Below are 15,995 nucleotides of genomic sequence, written 5' to 3' on the forward strand. Positions count from 1 at the left end.
ACGAATCATCGGAAGAAGACGGAGTAATACAATTTTGTGATCCAGTTGACAATGGAGTTTTCATATGGAGTTTCAGAGGAAATGACTTCAAGCTTGATCATTTTGTAAGATTGGGGTTTGAAACAGGGTATTCAGTGAAGCCATGTGCATTCAATAAGGATTTACAGGTATTATATCTACAAGTTTTGGCACATAAAATTGTTGCTTATAGTTTTGAGACTCAAGAATTGGTACAAATTTGGTCATACGAAGAAGACGAAGAGGAGATGTGTTGGGTGTTCAAGATTTTTCCTTTTTTATTTTCGTCTGTTAATTTGCTCGCCTATAACAAAAGCGGTAATGATCTTTCATTGATTCTCGAACCTTTGACAGACAGAAGCTCGAAAAAAGTTGAGGGGAGTTTGATTAGTTTGTTAGTTACCTAACTATGTACAAGAGAAAATGTATATTTTTTTTTTGTTCTTGATATTCAATGGCAATAATAATTTTCTACATGTGAAGGTGTTTCTTGTAAAATTTTAATCTACCTTGTTGATGTATTACAAAATTAATTTTGTGATGGATCCTATGATATAAAAATTAATATATAGACGTTGTATACAATTTTTTTAAAGCGAAATATGATGCATGTATGTTAAAATTGATTTAGTTTTAAGTATTTTTTGATTGGTATAATATATAAATGTGTCATTTAACTATGTCTCATCTCATATTTATATTCTTCAGTTTTGGGTATGCACAAACTTAAACTTGTATAAAGTTGGACATGTAGATACTTGAATCTTACGTGACACAATACTAGTCTTACGTGACACAATACACGGACAAAAAACATGTAAGATGTCATGTAGGACACGTGTGTCTATTTGTTTAACTTTATACAAGTTTAAGTATCTACTTGTGCACATTCAAAATTTAAGGATATATATGTGATTTGAAGTCAAGTTAAAAGATAGAGAAAAGACATAAAGTCACCACTAAAGTTGTTTCGAATTTTCAAAAACGACACCTTAACTTTGTGGGTGTCCTACAACCCCATGAAACTATCTAAATGCTCAATAAATATATCTTTTTGACTAATTGTAACACCACTGGTGATGTCACAAAATTTGGGCGCGTAAAGGACTCTTCATACAATTTCAGACCAGCGTAAAATTGCCATGTGGCACTCTTAATTTGGCTTATTTTGAAAAAATAGAAAAACCCGTGTATTAATCTTTTAAAGTTTTATTAGGAATAATTTTTAATTTTCAAATCTTTTTTCTCATCTTCTCTACTATCTTTAACTTACCTTCATTTTTTTTACTAGTGTTATTGTGTTCATTCTTATTCTTTTTTATTTTGAAAAACAAATTAGTTTAGTGATTTTATTCCTTCTACAAATCAAGTTTGAATTTGGGAATAGTGAAACTATGAAAAACTCAATTTGGGAGTAAGAGAAGAAGGTGATTTAAATATCAGATTTTGACTTGGTGATATTTTGAATATTTAAATTTTGATTATTTGACGATATTTATTTAAATAAATATATTAATTGGTGGTAATTTGACAAATAATTGATAATACTGTCGGAAAATTCCATCCCACAACAGTGGGTTTGGCGAATGTTTTTCTTGACGAAGGAATGACAGAAGCTACAACATTGAGGTGAAGAAGAAAGAGAACCAGCAAAAAAAAGAAAAAAAAAAGAAAAGCAAAGAAATTAAATAAAAATAATTAAAAATTACTTTTAACACGTGTCAAAGTGACTATTTGTGCGTGACTTGCAAATATTTTTGTATAAGTTGTATTGGCTGAAAAATGGGGTATACATACTATTGTGAAATTGTTCAACGGGATAATTAGACACCCGCAAAGTTAAAGTGTCTTTTTGAAAAATCGGGACAACTTCGATAATGTAATATGCCTTTTAAACTGAAATAACTTTTAAGCATTTTTCGTGAGTTTGAATTTGATTCATCAATAAAAGTGCTAAATGTTCCTTCCTTGTACAACTATTTCTGTTTACTAGATGTTTATTTGATATATTTATTTAAATATAAGATGCACAGCATGTGAAAGGGGATGTAGCTCAGATGGTAGAGCGCTCGCTTAGCATGCGAGAGGTACGGGGATCGATACCCCGCATCTCCATTTTTACGTTCCTACTTTTATTTTTTAGATGTTAGCTCCTATAGCTCGAATTCGTAATCTCTAATAATAACCTAAAGAATCACATATGAACTCATGATGTTAGCTCGAACTCGTAATCTCTAATAGTAACCTAAAGAATTACATATGAACTCATGTATGGTCTGAGATTTGATTGTTATGATACTGAACCGTGTGACAATCTCATTGTGAAAGTGTACTTGAATATTTACAAGTATCTAAAAAAGAAGAAATGAATTGAGAATTATGATCCACTGAATTCAGACTATAAACCGTGTAATTTTGGTTTTATTTTATCAAACATATTACACTAACATGAAAGTGAAGTAGACATTATATTATGCGTTTGAGAAACATTACAACAGTAAAACAAAAGTTAAATGGATAGAGATGAACAACAATAGTCATAATACATTTTGCTTACTTCAAAAACTTAAAGACATAAATTCACAATTTATGCCTTTTGCATTTGCAAATATAACAGACAACTTGTGATGTTATTCAGCATGGCCGCGAAATTTGTTCTTCAGAAGCCTGTTCAATAACATATAGACATGTTCATAAGCATTAGTTACTTGTTTGCGTACATAATTTTCTTTTATCGAGGAACAAGAAACAATCGTGGATGCAGAGAGTTGAAACTATAAGCATTTATTCTTTAGAATAAAAGGAGTGTGACTAGTCTTTGGCTTGTAAAGTTACTAAAAATGGATAGATGGTGATAAACATAAACAGTAGCATGAATAGGAAAATGACACGAACCATATGGGAATCGAATACAGAACGTATCAATGACTTGTACAAAATTAATAAAAGATTAGTTTTGATGTTTAATACCTATGTTCATTGGCATAACCTGATCTGTTATTGGTTTCAGCCGCGGCTTTGTAATTTGGTAAAGGTACTTGACCATTTTCTATTTGCATGATATCCTTCACAAGTACTTCATAATGCCTCTTCACTTCTGCAGCTGATTTTCCACCTACACACCTTGCAATGTTATGCCAACGATCAGGTGTGTCTCTGTCATATAACGCCAAAGCCTCTTCGAACTTCTTGTTTTGCCTTGCAGTCCACGAGGCCATGTTGTACGCGTGTGTGCAGAGCTACTTCACCTAAAGCCGAGTGCTAGCTCAAGTGAGTGGTATGGGCAACATAATGCTACGTTAGGTCCTTATAAGATGGAGAAGAAGGCGTTGAGTTGTAGCAAGTTGGCGAATATTTTTCTTTAAGGAGAGGTACAATAGGTGGAGGGAGAATAAGAAAATAGTATTTTGTGACCAAACTTTTTGTTGAAAAGTATTATCATCAGCAAGTGGATAATATCAGATAGGAAATTCACCCTGCTGGAAGAGATTAGATCCTCCAATTCCAATTCTATGGCTAATATAGACGCGTCAACGCTATAGTATTTTAGGCCAAAAAAACAATCTTTTTGACAATCTGTATATTGACCTCATGGATGTTGTGATGATAACGAATTGTGAACAAACTGCATAGACTAAGTACTTAATGTTATGCATTAGCTCAATTTCGTTTGTTTCTTTGAAGTTTTATCGACTTACATTTGGATGGTTTTAACTATTAAGTTGCCTATAGTTGTATCGAGAAAAATCTCTACAAATGGAGTCACCCTATGCTTATTTCTAATACCGCGTCTTTCAGAATTTCCCCTGCTTTTGTTTTTTCACGATAAGGTGTAGGTACCATGAGGTTTATCATGGCGTAAAACATATATAGGTAGCCTCTTCACTAGCTAACTTATATGTTTTTTATGTACTTATAATTGCAGTGTTGTTATTTGTTACAACTAATGAAAGTGACTGTCTTTGACTTTCAAGCTCTTTTCGAAACTAGTATCAACCATCTATTTGTCTAGACTCCAGATGGAGGAGTTGTAGTTTCTTCAGCATGAAGAGTTGTCTTAGCCTTGGTCGACAGAGTTACCTGATACCTATTGCTGGTGGGAGGTGACAGGTATCTCGTGGAACTAGTTGAGCAGAAGTTGACCTGAACACCACGGTCAGGAGTTGTAGTTACTAAAATATCTGAAAGTTACCAAAAGAGGGAAGACTTTTAGACCACTTGCTTTGACACCTTTTTTCATTTGAGATACTACCTGACCACTTGTATCCAAGGGCGGAGCCACATAGGTTCTGGTCTGTGAAAAATTACACTGTATATCTAAGGTTGATGAGACAAATATGGCACGTCTCTCTCGTCATAGAGAAAATCATAGGAGCTGAGATTGGATCAACAATCTTAATGTTGAGTCGTATGCTAGTAAAAGCTTGAGAAGTACACTAAGGATAGAATATTTGTATATGTCACAGACAAGTATATGTTGTTGAAAAGGTCTATAGTAGTTGAATCAACAGAGAAACTTTTGCCACAAATGGAATAATCAGATTATTTGCTACTTTTTATCTCTTTTCTTTTGATGATGAATGAAATTATGTTCCAAATGATAAAAAGATAAAAGAGTACCTTATCTTAGCTAAATTGCAAGATTAGTGGTCACTTTTATATTCTGGATATGTTTGTTGTTTATTCTTGAGTCAAACGTGGGCGATCGCGTATAATCTTGCTTGAGAATTAGAACAATCTTTGTCTTTCGAATGAGAGTGTTTATAACAGTAAATATAATATGCTGTGCATACTTTTGATCAGAATGGAATTCTCTTTGCAAACTTGTAAAAGGCGATATTTCGAAGAGGAAATTGAGTTATGCAGAATCAGAATCAACATGTCTTGCTTGAGGAATGTTTACTAGCCTTTGTATTGGTAATATTAGATTCTGGGATTCAGTGGTCAGAAATAAAAGACTACTTTCTAAGAGATATCCTCCATTGTTATAATTGTTGAAATTCTTGCTCTATTTTAACATCTTTTTCTTGGTTTGTGATATTCATATTGCATTATGCTTAGGTTGTTTGATTCATGTATTAGTTTGCGATGATTATAATATAATACGGTGAATAATAGTGTGTAGTAATGTTATGCAGAGAAAGCAAATGAAAGATTTGAACTTTATGGTAACGAGTTCGAGATTCTATGAGGAACTTTGTTTTACACATGTACAAAGTTCGAACCAAAGTTACTGATAAAATTTTTGATGTGTCTATTTTTTGGAAAGAAAAAAAAACTTGGAAGATTACCATTTCTTTTTAAGTATCAATATCAATATGATTCCTTTGTAATTCAATAAGTATGTCTTTAAGGTTTATTTACCTTTCATTTATGGTTAATGACGGAACTTAAATACTCCATAAGTGTAATTAGTGTGCAAGAAGAGAGACACAAAGAATAAGCTAATTATATTCTCCAAGATATAAAATTGAGAATAATTAGCCAGGCAACTTGAGGAATCCAATGAAGACATAATTAGTGATGAAATATATTTAAAAAATACTATAGAATATGACTTCCTTTTTATTTCTTTGCAAAGAACATTTAATGGAACGTGATAACAGTGAGATTCGAACCTTGATACAACAACACTAAAAATGTCTTAAGTACCCATCCAGGAGTCATTGGGCCAACTAAATCATTTATTCATTGGGTGCTCTATGTTAATTTTATACAAATACCTATCAATTTCTACATAGATATATATTTCATAACGAAGTTAATGGGTGCTCGAGCACCCAGCGGACACCACGTGAATCCGCCTCTGAAACACATTGTTAATTCTTTTTTATCCAATCTTTTTTTTTTTTTTTAAGTTCAGATATGAAAATAAATTGTTGATAATTGATAAAACTGTGGTTGATTAGACATAGTGTTCTGCTCCTACAGTTTTTGCAGGTGTTTATTCATTTGGACTGATTACCACATCGATAGAAACAAATAAGTAGACAGTAGACAGGTGCAATAATTTGATAGGCCCATTGATGTTTTAAAGCATACCTTTCTCGGCCTTTTGGCTAAGATCAAGTGTAGTATCTGTTCTTATCAGTTTAATATCTGATATGTGAATCATCAATTCACACGATATTAACTCAATTTTTTAAGGGGGAGAGTTCATCAAAGTAGCTTGCTACTTGGGCTCTCGTGTGTCGCCTATGCGTTGCACTACTGTGTGGGCCTGGCGCACCCCACCAAATCAACTTCAAATCTTTTGGCTTATATATTGTGTAATGTGTTCCTATTGTGTATTTACATGCTTATATTTATTTGTTTAATTTTATATATTTTAAATATCGTGTACGGGCATGATATCGATTAAAGCTAAGTTGAAGGATAGATTTACGGTGAAATATAATTTTGGTTAAAATTGAACACAGTTTTTAGATCTTGTTTGACAATTTGAAAGTTAACAATGAGTATTGTTGTGGCTTTGCTAATATTGTTTTTCAGTAGTAATCTCCTTTGATGAATTGATTGAGTTGCTTCACTTCTCCAGTTTGTTGATCCACCACTGCTTTAACAATATCCACCACAGAAATCATGCCTACTACCTTCCCATCGATCACTGGAACATGCCGTATGTGGTGCTCTGTGATCATAAAACATTCCATCACATTTCCATAGTGCATTAAGCATAAGTAACTTCGCGAGTTAGAACTAATACTTACCACTCATGAGCTGCATTGCTTGAAGAATGTTTGTGTCCGATGTGACGGTTATCAGCTTGCTCTGTTGCAAAGGTAGTACTAATATTTGAGCATAAAACAGAAGACAGATGAAAAAAAGATAAAGCCAGGAAGACCGATATCTAGAGTACCTGCTCGGTCATAATCTCTCCGACTCTTGTGTATTTAGATGATCTATCCTGTACAATTACCTTCCGCAAATAATCTGTACTTCTCTTGTACAATGTGCATAGATGAATAAGTTCAACATTGTGTGTATTACTAAAGATCAATTAGAGACTTGAAAGGCAAATTACCTCTTTCTGTTATAATTCCAGCTATCAGTTGATTCTCTCCAGGCCTAAGAACCACCAACGAACCGATATTGTTTGCTGCCATCTATCACCATCGTCATGTTAACATCGATATTTAACATTTCTATAGTGATGTTGAATCTTTTAGCTAACTTACTTTTTTGATGGCATCATACGCTGTGTCATTTGTTCGACAACAAAGCCATGAGTTGCCTTTTTCTTCATCTTTTATCATTAGTACATCTGCAACAGTTGTATTCTCCAACCCCTTTTGCTGCATTATGGACTCTGATACCATTATGTCATTTGCTTCCTTGCTATGCACCACGGGTAAGGAGATAACACGTCCAAATCTTGCGAATACTTTGTTCATCTCACTCGTGTTTTTGAATTGTGGGTGCTGTAGAATAGTCACCTTGAGCTTTTCATGGCATGATCTAACCACGCGCATAACACCTTGCATTGTGTTCCTGTCATTAAAGTACGAAACTTATATCATATTATCAAACACTTTAACATCATTTGCTTTCCAATGTTATGTTCATCAAACAGGGGAGGATTCCAAGGCATGATTAATGATTCACGTGAACCTGATAACTTTTACTCAAAGTTCTGTATATATAACAAGAAACCTACTAAATTTCACCGTAATCTCAGTTATTATTGTAGTATCAACTTGAGGTCATAAACTCTAAATCCTGACTCAAAAGTAGTACGAAAATTGAAGAACTTACCTTGAGGAAAGAATATCTTCAGTTGGCAATTTTGTTTCAGCTAGTGATGATTATGTGCTCAAGCAAGAAAGTTACAAGAGAAGTATGAGTACTCTCTTATATGAACTCCAGTTTTGTTGTTCTTTGCTTAAACGCGAATTTTGCTTCTAAATTCTTTGCTTCTTGTAGAAGTCATCAACTATTTAATAGGAAAATTTAACTTAGTTTCTACCCTTAATCTTTTTCTTTGCCTCATGCCAAGATATTCTTTGACAAGGCAATTATGCTAATAAACAAAATTTGAGATGCTAACCTTAATCATAAGGCAATGGAACATTATTTAGTGATTGCCTATATTGAAAGGAAAAGAAGAGTGAGAAGGCAAGTTAAGACATTATATGTTCTAAGGTATCAAAAAAACAAATCTTATATATATTGATGATTTTTTGGTAGTTTCATATCATCTCATTCACCAGAAAATTGAACAGTAAAGTTTTTATTTGCTTCATAAGATTTGTTTTTTTTGTAAGATGGATAGAAGATCAACATTTCGATTACGCTTTCCTTGGTCTGCTGCATCTGAACCTGAACCTGCAGCTGCAAGCAAACCAGCCACTCAGCCTAATACCAAATCTACTGGTTCTAGTCGAACAACTCGTCAAGGTTCTAGATCACGAACTAGTTCACAGCCTTCCAGCAGTACTAGACCCAAAGCTAGCCCGTCCTTGAGTCCTGTAAATGAAAACTCATCTCCAAAGCAGCCATCAAGTTCCACAAAAACCGCGATATCTGGAAAGCCTTCTTCACCACCAAAAACACCAAGCCAGCCCACCACAAATACTAGCCCTTTACCTGAAAGTAGCTCAGTTCTTCCTCAATCTTCATCTGACAAGAAAACTCCTACCCAGTCCTCTACCACAAATGCTCCAGCTAGCCCGAAAACTGAAACTCAAACCCCTACATCCACAACATCGCGGAGACCACAATCTAGTGCTCCCTCCGAAACTGAGTCTCAACCCTTGATACCATCTCAAGAACAACCAGCTTCACTGTCTGAAGTCCCCACTAACTCCAATGTGTCTCAGATTCCATCTCCATCCCCGTCTCGTCCATCTCCTCAATCACAAGAAATGAGTCCAAAATCCTCCCCAACACGCAACGGTCCTCAGGTCCTTTCAACTGACCAACTTACCTCAAAGGAAGCTAGCACTGCGAGCGACCAGACTTCTGCAAATCCATCTGATATAACCTCTCAAATGCAACCGAATGATATAATTTCCCAGCCAACATCTCCACCAAAACAATCACACGACAGCTCAGAAATTTCTCCCAAATCCACCGAAACACTACCATCAAACTCTGAAAAAGAGCCAATGCCCACAACAGTTGAGCCTCAATCAGAACAAATGGAGATTCTCAAGAAAGAAGCCATATCTGAGACATCAACTGAAGCAAAAGATAAGTCACCTGAAAGGGTAAAACCTTCAGATTCTTCAATAATCATTAGTGAACCTAAGTCAGCCAGGCCGTTGGAGACAAACATCCCGGAAACTAAAGAAGTGAAGGAAGTTGTGCAAGAGACCACAGATAAAAACGACCGTGAGCAGCCAGACATTGTGTTTCAATCAAAGCAAGCATATACTGAGAAGCAAGCCAATTCTGATAATGATCAAATTCGGGTGAACCGTGTCTCTAATGGGAAACAGACAAGAACAATTTCAGCTGAACAAGATGTACCCCTTAACAAAGAGGTAAAAGATAACATCTCAAAGTTGATTAATAGGATGACTGTTGGAGATGGCAAGCAAAAATTGGAAGAGGGGCCGGTGAGCGTTATCACCCTTGCAGGGGATAACAGAGGAGCATCTATGCAACTTAGTTCAAACTCATCCAGAAAAGGAAAGGCAGTTCACATTCACAGAGGCTATAAACTAAATGCAGATGAAAGTACCGATGCAACGACTGATGCCGAGGGAACTTCAAAGGGAAAACAAACAAACGATGCAAGGACGATGAAAGATCAAGGACTAGAGGCATACATGAACTGCAATGTGCAGGGGCTTAACAACTCAATTACATTTGACAGTACCATTCAGGGGAAAAATCCAGGTATACACATGATATTCCCTCGTATGCCTTCCGAACCAACAAAATCATGTGAGACAACTGGACTGATTGAGGCACACAAGGCCGAATACAATGTTATCCGTCCTCAGAAACATACATACAAGCCAACAATCAAAAGAAGATGTCTCGAAGGTCTTTTCGTTGAACCAAGTGATTCTGATTCAGATAACCCTGAAAAACCTCGGAGACATGGTTGCCATGTTGGCCGTAAGAAGAAGAGAGATAATGATATCGACACTCCTTGAAACTAATGCATGTAACTAATGAAAGTTAACATATCATTCTATACATTTTCAATAAGATCTGTTGAAAGCAATTGTAACTGTGATGCAAATGATCAATAAAACATGATATCCATGAGATGTTGTCATCTGTTTCGCGTATATCGTACATGTGAAGGACCTTATTAATCTCACGAATAGTTGTTTTCAATGTCATTGCCTTCCCTCGATAACTCGTTTACTGATTAATAATCGTGGAATCAAATTGATGACGAAGAACACATTAAACAAGTAATGCTGAACTAACATCAAAAACTACATTTCACACTATTGAATATGCAAAAGAGCGAACCCAAGGGTGTATCCTAGTGATCAATGAAGCGAGATAAAGAACTATGAGGTCTCAAGTTCATATTCTAGTGTAGATAAAAACACGACTCAAGTGATTTCTTTCCATCTATCCTACCTTTCGTGGACAGAGTTACCTGACACATGTTTCTCGTAATTAGTCTCACCATTTTACCTATAGCTTTGTTCTCAATATTCAAATTCTCAGGACAACTCAAAAAGGTTAAAGCCTTAACTATGAATTTCAACATTTTGATTTCGAATTATGCATCCAAATCGAAGGAGTATAATAGCTTGTCTTTCTAAAGGAGAGATTATGCAAAGTTTATTGAAACTCGATGTGCATATTGGGTAAACCTGGTCCTGTGCAATAACTTGCAAATCACACAGAAGATGTTACAGGTCCGATGCATTAACTCCACCGATTAGAAAGGATCAGGTGGGATTCGATTCGTAAACTCTTTAATTATGTGATATTCCTGCTACATCAACTCAATCACCTGTGTCAATCGCGGTTCACATCTATAGATTACTTATGACAAATGCAACTAATAAGTCAATGTTGGATATGATGTTGCTATCTCTATACATTTTTTTTTGGTAAATTACTGTCTTTTAAGAGTCAAATATAGTTTTTCGTTAGTTGAAAAATTAAGAAATGTCATGGACTTGTGATCGTGACTAATTAATATAATAATAAATTTAATGATATAGTTAAACCGTTGAAGTTAGTTGACCTATTGTCTAATGTTTGTAGATAGATTTTATATGTCATTTTCTTTAATTTCCCATTATAGAATTAAATGTTTATGAATTTTATCTAATGGCGCAGTCACATATACTTGAGGTGTCCATGACGTAGCTAAATAAAAATATATTCGTACGTATATATATTACATATATTTTCACACTTCTATTTTTTTTAACTGTGATTTATAGAAATATATTATGTTTGTTGAGCTTTGAGCAGGTAACGAGGGTTACGTTTATCCACTTATTTAATAAAATGATGTTTGGCCAAATAAAAATTAAAAAAATATATATGAAGTTTATTTTATATCCACAGAATTGAAAATACGTTTTAGGTCGAGAGTCATTGGTTACCAAACGTATATAGAACAAAATATTTTATTAATATTTCGTTAATTACAACTTCTAAATAATATATAGAATATGATACATACAACCATAATATAACTAATTAACTACCTCATGTCTAATGTGTATTATTGACAACTTTTAAATATTTTTGTTATCTTAGTCAAATATAATTTATTATTTCATAAAATATATTTCAAATCTTTTTTTTTAAAAAAAAAATACTTCTGATAAATAATACTATTTTCGTCAATGCTTTATTATCTTCAAAATACGCAAATTAAAAGTCAAACAAGCTTAAATCGTTTAATTTATTTAAAAAGCAACTCCAAAGATTTGTTCCAAAAGCAATTAGTGGTAATTAACCATCGAATAACTTTTAATGATTATTTTTAATACATCTAAAAGTTGACTTTTTTTTACAAGTCGTTCATCCTTGAGCAGTCAAATATTTTATTTATTTTTTCATTCTAAAATTAAATGCCCAAGGAATTAAGGTAATTTTCCACTATATTATACATGTTGTGCAGCACGTACTTATACAGTTATACTTCAAATTAAATTAGGCAATTAAAATCGTTATAAACTTTATAATATAAAGTATAAACGGCGCCAAATTTATACGTGCAAATTAACTGATATAATATAAACAAACCTTTTTTTTTCCCGCCTACTCCTCCTAATTGCCAACTTCCCTAGTCCCCACTTTAATCAAACTCCCACACTATTATATTTTATTTTATTTTTTCAAAAATTAAGTTTTAGTAGCAACCACAAACTTATTAAGGTGACAAGACAGAATTGTTCAGATGGTAAATATGTCGTGAGTTTCAGAATTCGAGTCACAAAGAGAACAAAAAGACAGAAGCTTTCGGAAGGGTTGAAAAAAAAAACCTTATTGAGTTAATTTATTTTATTTGTGCCATGTGTTTTTATTTACCAAGTTTGGCATGGAGAAAAATATGGTTATATTCAAGTTAATGGAGAAATATCAGAATTTTGAACTACTTTATTTTCAAGAAAACTTGTTGAAAATTGACCTTGCCAATGTTGTCATTGTCCACTATGTCTCTATATATATATATACACACTCATATAGAAGGTTATTATTCAATTGTCTTAAAGTTACATATTTTCCCAAAGTTCCAAAATTCTTTTTCCTAAGTTTGAGTTTCTAGGTGGACTCAAACTTAAAAATTAAAAATTCATATATATTGTTGGATTTTCTAGCGTAGCGGATAAAGGTAATTCAAAAATCTCATTTTATTTTGTCTATTAATACTTCATATTCGATTCAACGAAAAATGCAAGAAGTTCATTACTTTCTTAAATTCATTTCCCCTTTTGTATTACAGGTATATTAAAATTTCTGACTTTATCACTGTTATTCAAGATATGACATTATTTCACGGGTACACTTCAATAATTACGATTGTTCTATTAGCTACGAGTTATTTAGTGATTTTTTCCGAAGCTACGACGACATCATCAAGTCAATTGTCAAATGCAATTTTGATTAAAGTAGATCAATCTGGTAAAGGTGATTACAAGAAAATACAAGATGCAATTGATGCAGTGCCTTCAAAGAATACACAACATGTATTTATTTTGGTCAAGCCTGGTGTTTATAGAGAAAAAGTTGTTGTTCCAAGTGACAAGCCATTTATAACAATTAGTGGGAGAAAAACAACAGTCAAAAATACTATAATTACTGGAAATGATTATGGAGATATATTCAAGTCTCCAACTTTCACTGTTTTTGCTTCTGACTTTGTGGCTAGATACCTTACAATTCAGGTATGTTGCATAATTTATTTATTTTTATAATCGCGATCGTTATTTCTGTTTTTTCAAACTGTTTTTTCTCGAGTTAAAAATCTATCAGAAATAGTGTAGGGTTAAGATTTGTGTATGCTCCACCCTCTCTAGACCCTATTCTGTGAATTTACACCGGGTTTATTACCGTTGTTGTTGATCATATTATTGTAGTTTAATGAATCCATTAGGTTACTTTGTTAGGTGATAAAAATTAGTACATGAAAATATGATTCAGTCAATGGATTAATAATATGTCTATTTTATTAGTTTAGCCTATTTTGATTCTTCAATTCAGTTTATCTAAAAGTTAGATTAATTTAGGCTAAATAACTCGCCTAAATTTACCAATGAGAAACCTTATATCAGAATAATTTTATATACATATATATATATATATGATGATAATAATAATAATGATAAGAAGTATTATTAGGTGATTAAATAAATTATAAGAAAACAAACAAATTAATTAAGATATGTGAGAGTTGGGTGGGTTGGATATTGACTCATTTTTTATCCCATTTTGACTGACCTGCCTCAAACCAAGTAGTTTTTGAGCTGACGATTTTAACAGTTCATTTTAATCTGTTCAAATGCAATTTATCCCGCTCATTTATTTTGTTGATGTTAATTAATTACAGAACACATATGGAAGTGGAGCAAAAGCAGTAGCATTGAGAGTAGAAGGAGATAAAGCAACCTTTGTGGGTTGTAGAATTATGTCACATCAAGACACATTACTTGATGATGTTGGTAGACATTATTATAAAAATTGTTATATTGAAGGTGACACTGATTTCATATGTGGAAATGCTGCTTCTCTATTTGAGGTAACATAAAACATATACAGTATATATGTATTCGATATTTACATTAAATTAATTATCTGTCTTATTTATCACTTAACTGACACATCTTTTTTTTGGGGTAGAAATGTCATTTGCACTCGCTTTCGCAATCGAATGGGGCTATAACAGCACAACATAGACAATCACCTCAAGAGAATACTGGATTCACTTTCTATGGATGTAAGATTACTGGAGTGAAGAGTGCAATTCTTGGGAGGCCATGGGGTGCTTATGCTAGGGTTATATTTGCTCAAACTTACATGTCAAGTGTTATACTCCCCAATGGTTGGGAAGATTGGAATGACTCCTCTAGACAAAGGTAAGATATATATCGATTTAACTCATTATAAACACCGTCAATATATCGAATATGTATACTATTTTAACTTGTTGATATAACTATAAACAATAACTAAACCTAAGTTCCAAGAAAGTTAGTGGGGTCTATAAGACTAAAACCTACTTGATGTCACCTATATGAATCTTTTTCCTCTATTATCCCTTTGTATTTTATCTAATCCGTATTTATTTCAAGAAATTGTAAGTATTTCCTTTCATGTTATTTTAGGTTCGCCTCCTTCCCCTTTTTTTCCGTCTTTTTACGAGAAGAGGAAATAGAAAGGGGATTATTATGTACCCTCACCAATAAAGTGAGAGTTCAGATAGTCAATTAAATGAACTATAAAAATTTCTCATCTCATTGGTAACAGGACATCGTATTTTGCTGAGTACAAGTGTTATGGGCCTGGTGCAAGTTCTAATAAGAGGGTAAATTGGTTAAAGACTTTGTCTAGTGAAGAAGCTGTGCCCTACTTGAAGGAAAGTATTATGGGCCCAAAAAGTTGGACTAGGTCCAAGCCCACACATTTAACACCTTTATCTAAAGTCAAATTCAACAATAAGAGAAGCAGCCCATAAATCTTGAAAATTTATTTTGTACTATGTATTTGTTTTTTTTTTTAAAAAAAAAAATAGTTTAGTTATTATTTGAACCCTCTACAAATATGACCAATGTTTTAGTGAAGACACAAAAGATCTTGGATTTATTTTGTAGAGAGAGTGGTCTATCTATTCAAAGATTAATGTAATCAAATTCTTGTTCTTAAACAATGTATACTTGTCAACTTTTATCTCTCTTTCGTACGGACGATAAAATTAGCCCATAAAAATATGATTCGTTCTGACCAATTGTTCAGGACAAATATTTTAGTCATTCAAAATTAAAAATGAATAATATTTACAACTTTTTTATTATCGCAAACGCTATATCCACCGAAAAAAAGATATAATCCTAAATTTTATTTAGTTTTACATATACAAATGAGAAGTGGATGCCAGGTATATGCTGGAGATAAAAATTGACATTTAAAAGTAACAAAGCAAATTTTGATGTTGATAATGTTTTTTTTTTCTATTAGATAATAATATCCAAGTTACATGTTGTCCAATTCCAAGTTTAATATCAATTCCATATAAAGTAACGAATCTTCGAGAACATAAAATCAAACATATTTGATTCATTTTTTTTTTAATTAGAATTTAAAGCTCAAATTCCTAATACAGAGATATAACTTATTTTTCAAACTTTCTATATATAAAACGTAGAAAAATTGTTTTAGCATTTTTTCTATTAGATAATAATATCCAAGTTACATGTTATCCAATTCAAGTTTAATCTCAATTCCATATAAAGTAATGAATCTTCGAGAATATGAAATCAAACATATTTGATTCATTTTTTTAATTAGAATTTAAAGCTCAAATTCCTAATATAGAGATTTAA

At 32.9% G+C, this 15,995-nt stretch overlaps 4 protein-coding genes and 2 non-coding genes across 6 annotated transcripts; 4 read left to right on the forward strand and 2 right to left on the reverse strand.

Moving 5' to 3' along the window:
• The first annotated feature begins 2,060 nt into the window (after positions 1-2,060).
• On the forward strand, positions 2,061-2,133 carry TRNAA-AGC (transfer RNA alanine (anticodon AGC)). The gene has a single exon. It is a non-coding gene; the product is annotated as a tRNA-Ala (tRNA).
• Positions 2,134-2,386: 253 nt separating this feature from the next.
• LOC101244580 (protein RADIALIS-like 3) lies at positions 2,387-3,362 on the reverse strand. Its single transcript, XM_004238560.5, has 2 exons — positions 2,989-3,362; positions 2,387-2,685 (listed from the first exon to the last, which is right to left on the reverse strand). The coding sequence occupies exons 1-2, from the start codon at positions 3,234-3,236 to the stop codon at positions 2,649-2,651; spliced, it is 285 nt and encodes a 94-aa protein (XP_004238608.2). The 5' UTR covers positions 3,237-3,362; the 3' UTR covers positions 2,387-2,648.
• Positions 3,363-6,056: 2,694 nt separating this feature from the next.
• On the forward strand, positions 6,057-6,252 carry LOC112941425 (U2 spliceosomal RNA). Its single transcript, XR_003246708.2, has one exon. It is a non-coding gene; the product is annotated as a U2 spliceosomal RNA (small nuclear RNA).
• Positions 6,253-6,398: 146 nt separating this feature from the next.
• LOC101243989 (CBS domain-containing protein CBSX3, mitochondrial) lies at positions 6,399-7,865 on the reverse strand. Its single transcript, XM_004238243.5, has 6 exons — positions 7,774-7,865; positions 7,197-7,509; positions 7,043-7,124; positions 6,878-6,951; positions 6,729-6,789; positions 6,399-6,649 (listed from the first exon to the last, which is right to left on the reverse strand). Exons 2-6 carry the CDS (start codon positions 7,500-7,502, stop codon positions 6,507-6,509), a joined length of 666 nt encoding a protein of 221 aa, XP_004238291.2. The 5' UTR covers positions 7,503-7,509; positions 7,774-7,865; the 3' UTR covers positions 6,399-6,506.
• A 266-nt stretch (positions 7,866-8,131) lies between these two features.
• On the forward strand, positions 8,132-10,262 carry LOC104647199 (flocculation protein FLO11). The gene has a single exon (XM_010322094.4). It carries the CDS (start codon positions 8,283-8,285, stop codon positions 10,122-10,124), a length of 1,842 nt encoding a protein of 613 aa, XP_010320396.2. The 5' UTR covers positions 8,132-8,282; the 3' UTR covers positions 10,125-10,262.
• Positions 10,263-12,654: 2,392 nt separating this feature from the next.
• LOC101268391 (putative pectinesterase 11) lies at positions 12,655-15,336 on the forward strand. The gene is made up of 5 exons (XM_019213709.3): positions 12,655-12,790; positions 12,902-13,343; positions 14,006-14,194; positions 14,296-14,531; positions 14,923-15,336. Exons 2-5 carry the CDS (start codon positions 12,942-12,944, stop codon positions 15,128-15,130), a joined length of 1,035 nt encoding a protein of 344 aa, XP_019069254.2. The 5' UTR covers positions 12,655-12,790; positions 12,902-12,941; the 3' UTR covers positions 15,131-15,336.
• The last annotated feature ends 659 nt before the right edge of the window (positions 15,337-15,995 follow it).

This window comes from Solanum lycopersicum, chromosome 4 (assembly GCF_036512215.1).
Source record: "Solanum lycopersicum chromosome 4, SLM_r2.1".
Lineage (NCBI taxonomy): Eukaryota > Viridiplantae > Streptophyta > Magnoliopsida > Solanales > Solanaceae > Solanum > Solanum lycopersicum.

Excerpts from the sequence above, each read along its gene's own strand:
- LOC101244580 (XM_004238560.5), bottom strand. The coding sequence starts at position 3,236 with ATGGCCTCGTGGACTGCAAGGCAAAACAAGAAGTTCGAAGAGGCTTTG. Across the intron at positions 2,686-2,988 it reads GGTTATGCCAATGAACATAG|GCTTCTGAAGAACAAATTTC; the intron begins GTATTAAACATC and ends GTTATTGAACAG.
- LOC104647199 (XM_010322094.4), top strand. The coding sequence starts at position 8,283 with ATGGATAGAAGATCAACATTTCGATTACGCTTTCCTTGGTCTGCTGCA.
- LOC101268391 (XM_019213709.3), top strand. The coding sequence starts at position 12,942 with ATGACATTATTTCACGGGTACACTTCAATAATTACGATTGTTCTATTA. Across the intron at positions 13,344-14,005 it reads CTAGATACCTTACAATTCAG|AACACATATGGAAGTGGAGC; the intron begins GTATGTTGCATA and ends AATTAATTACAG. Across the intron at positions 14,532-14,922 it reads AATGACTCCTCTAGACAAAG|GACATCGTATTTTGCTGAGT; the intron begins GTAAGATATATA and ends CATTGGTAACAG.
- LOC101243989 (XM_004238243.5), bottom strand. The coding sequence starts at position 7,502 with ATGCAAGGTGTTATGCGCGTGGTTAGATCATGCCATGAAAAGCTCAAG. Across the intron at positions 6,790-6,877 it reads GAGAGATTATGACCGAGCAG|AGCAAGCTGATAACCGTCAC; the intron begins GTACTCTAGATA and ends CCTTTGCAACAG. Across the intron at positions 6,650-6,728 it reads AGCAATGCAGCTCATGAGTG|AGCACCACATACGGCATGTT; the intron begins GTAAGTATTAGT and ends TTATGATCACAG.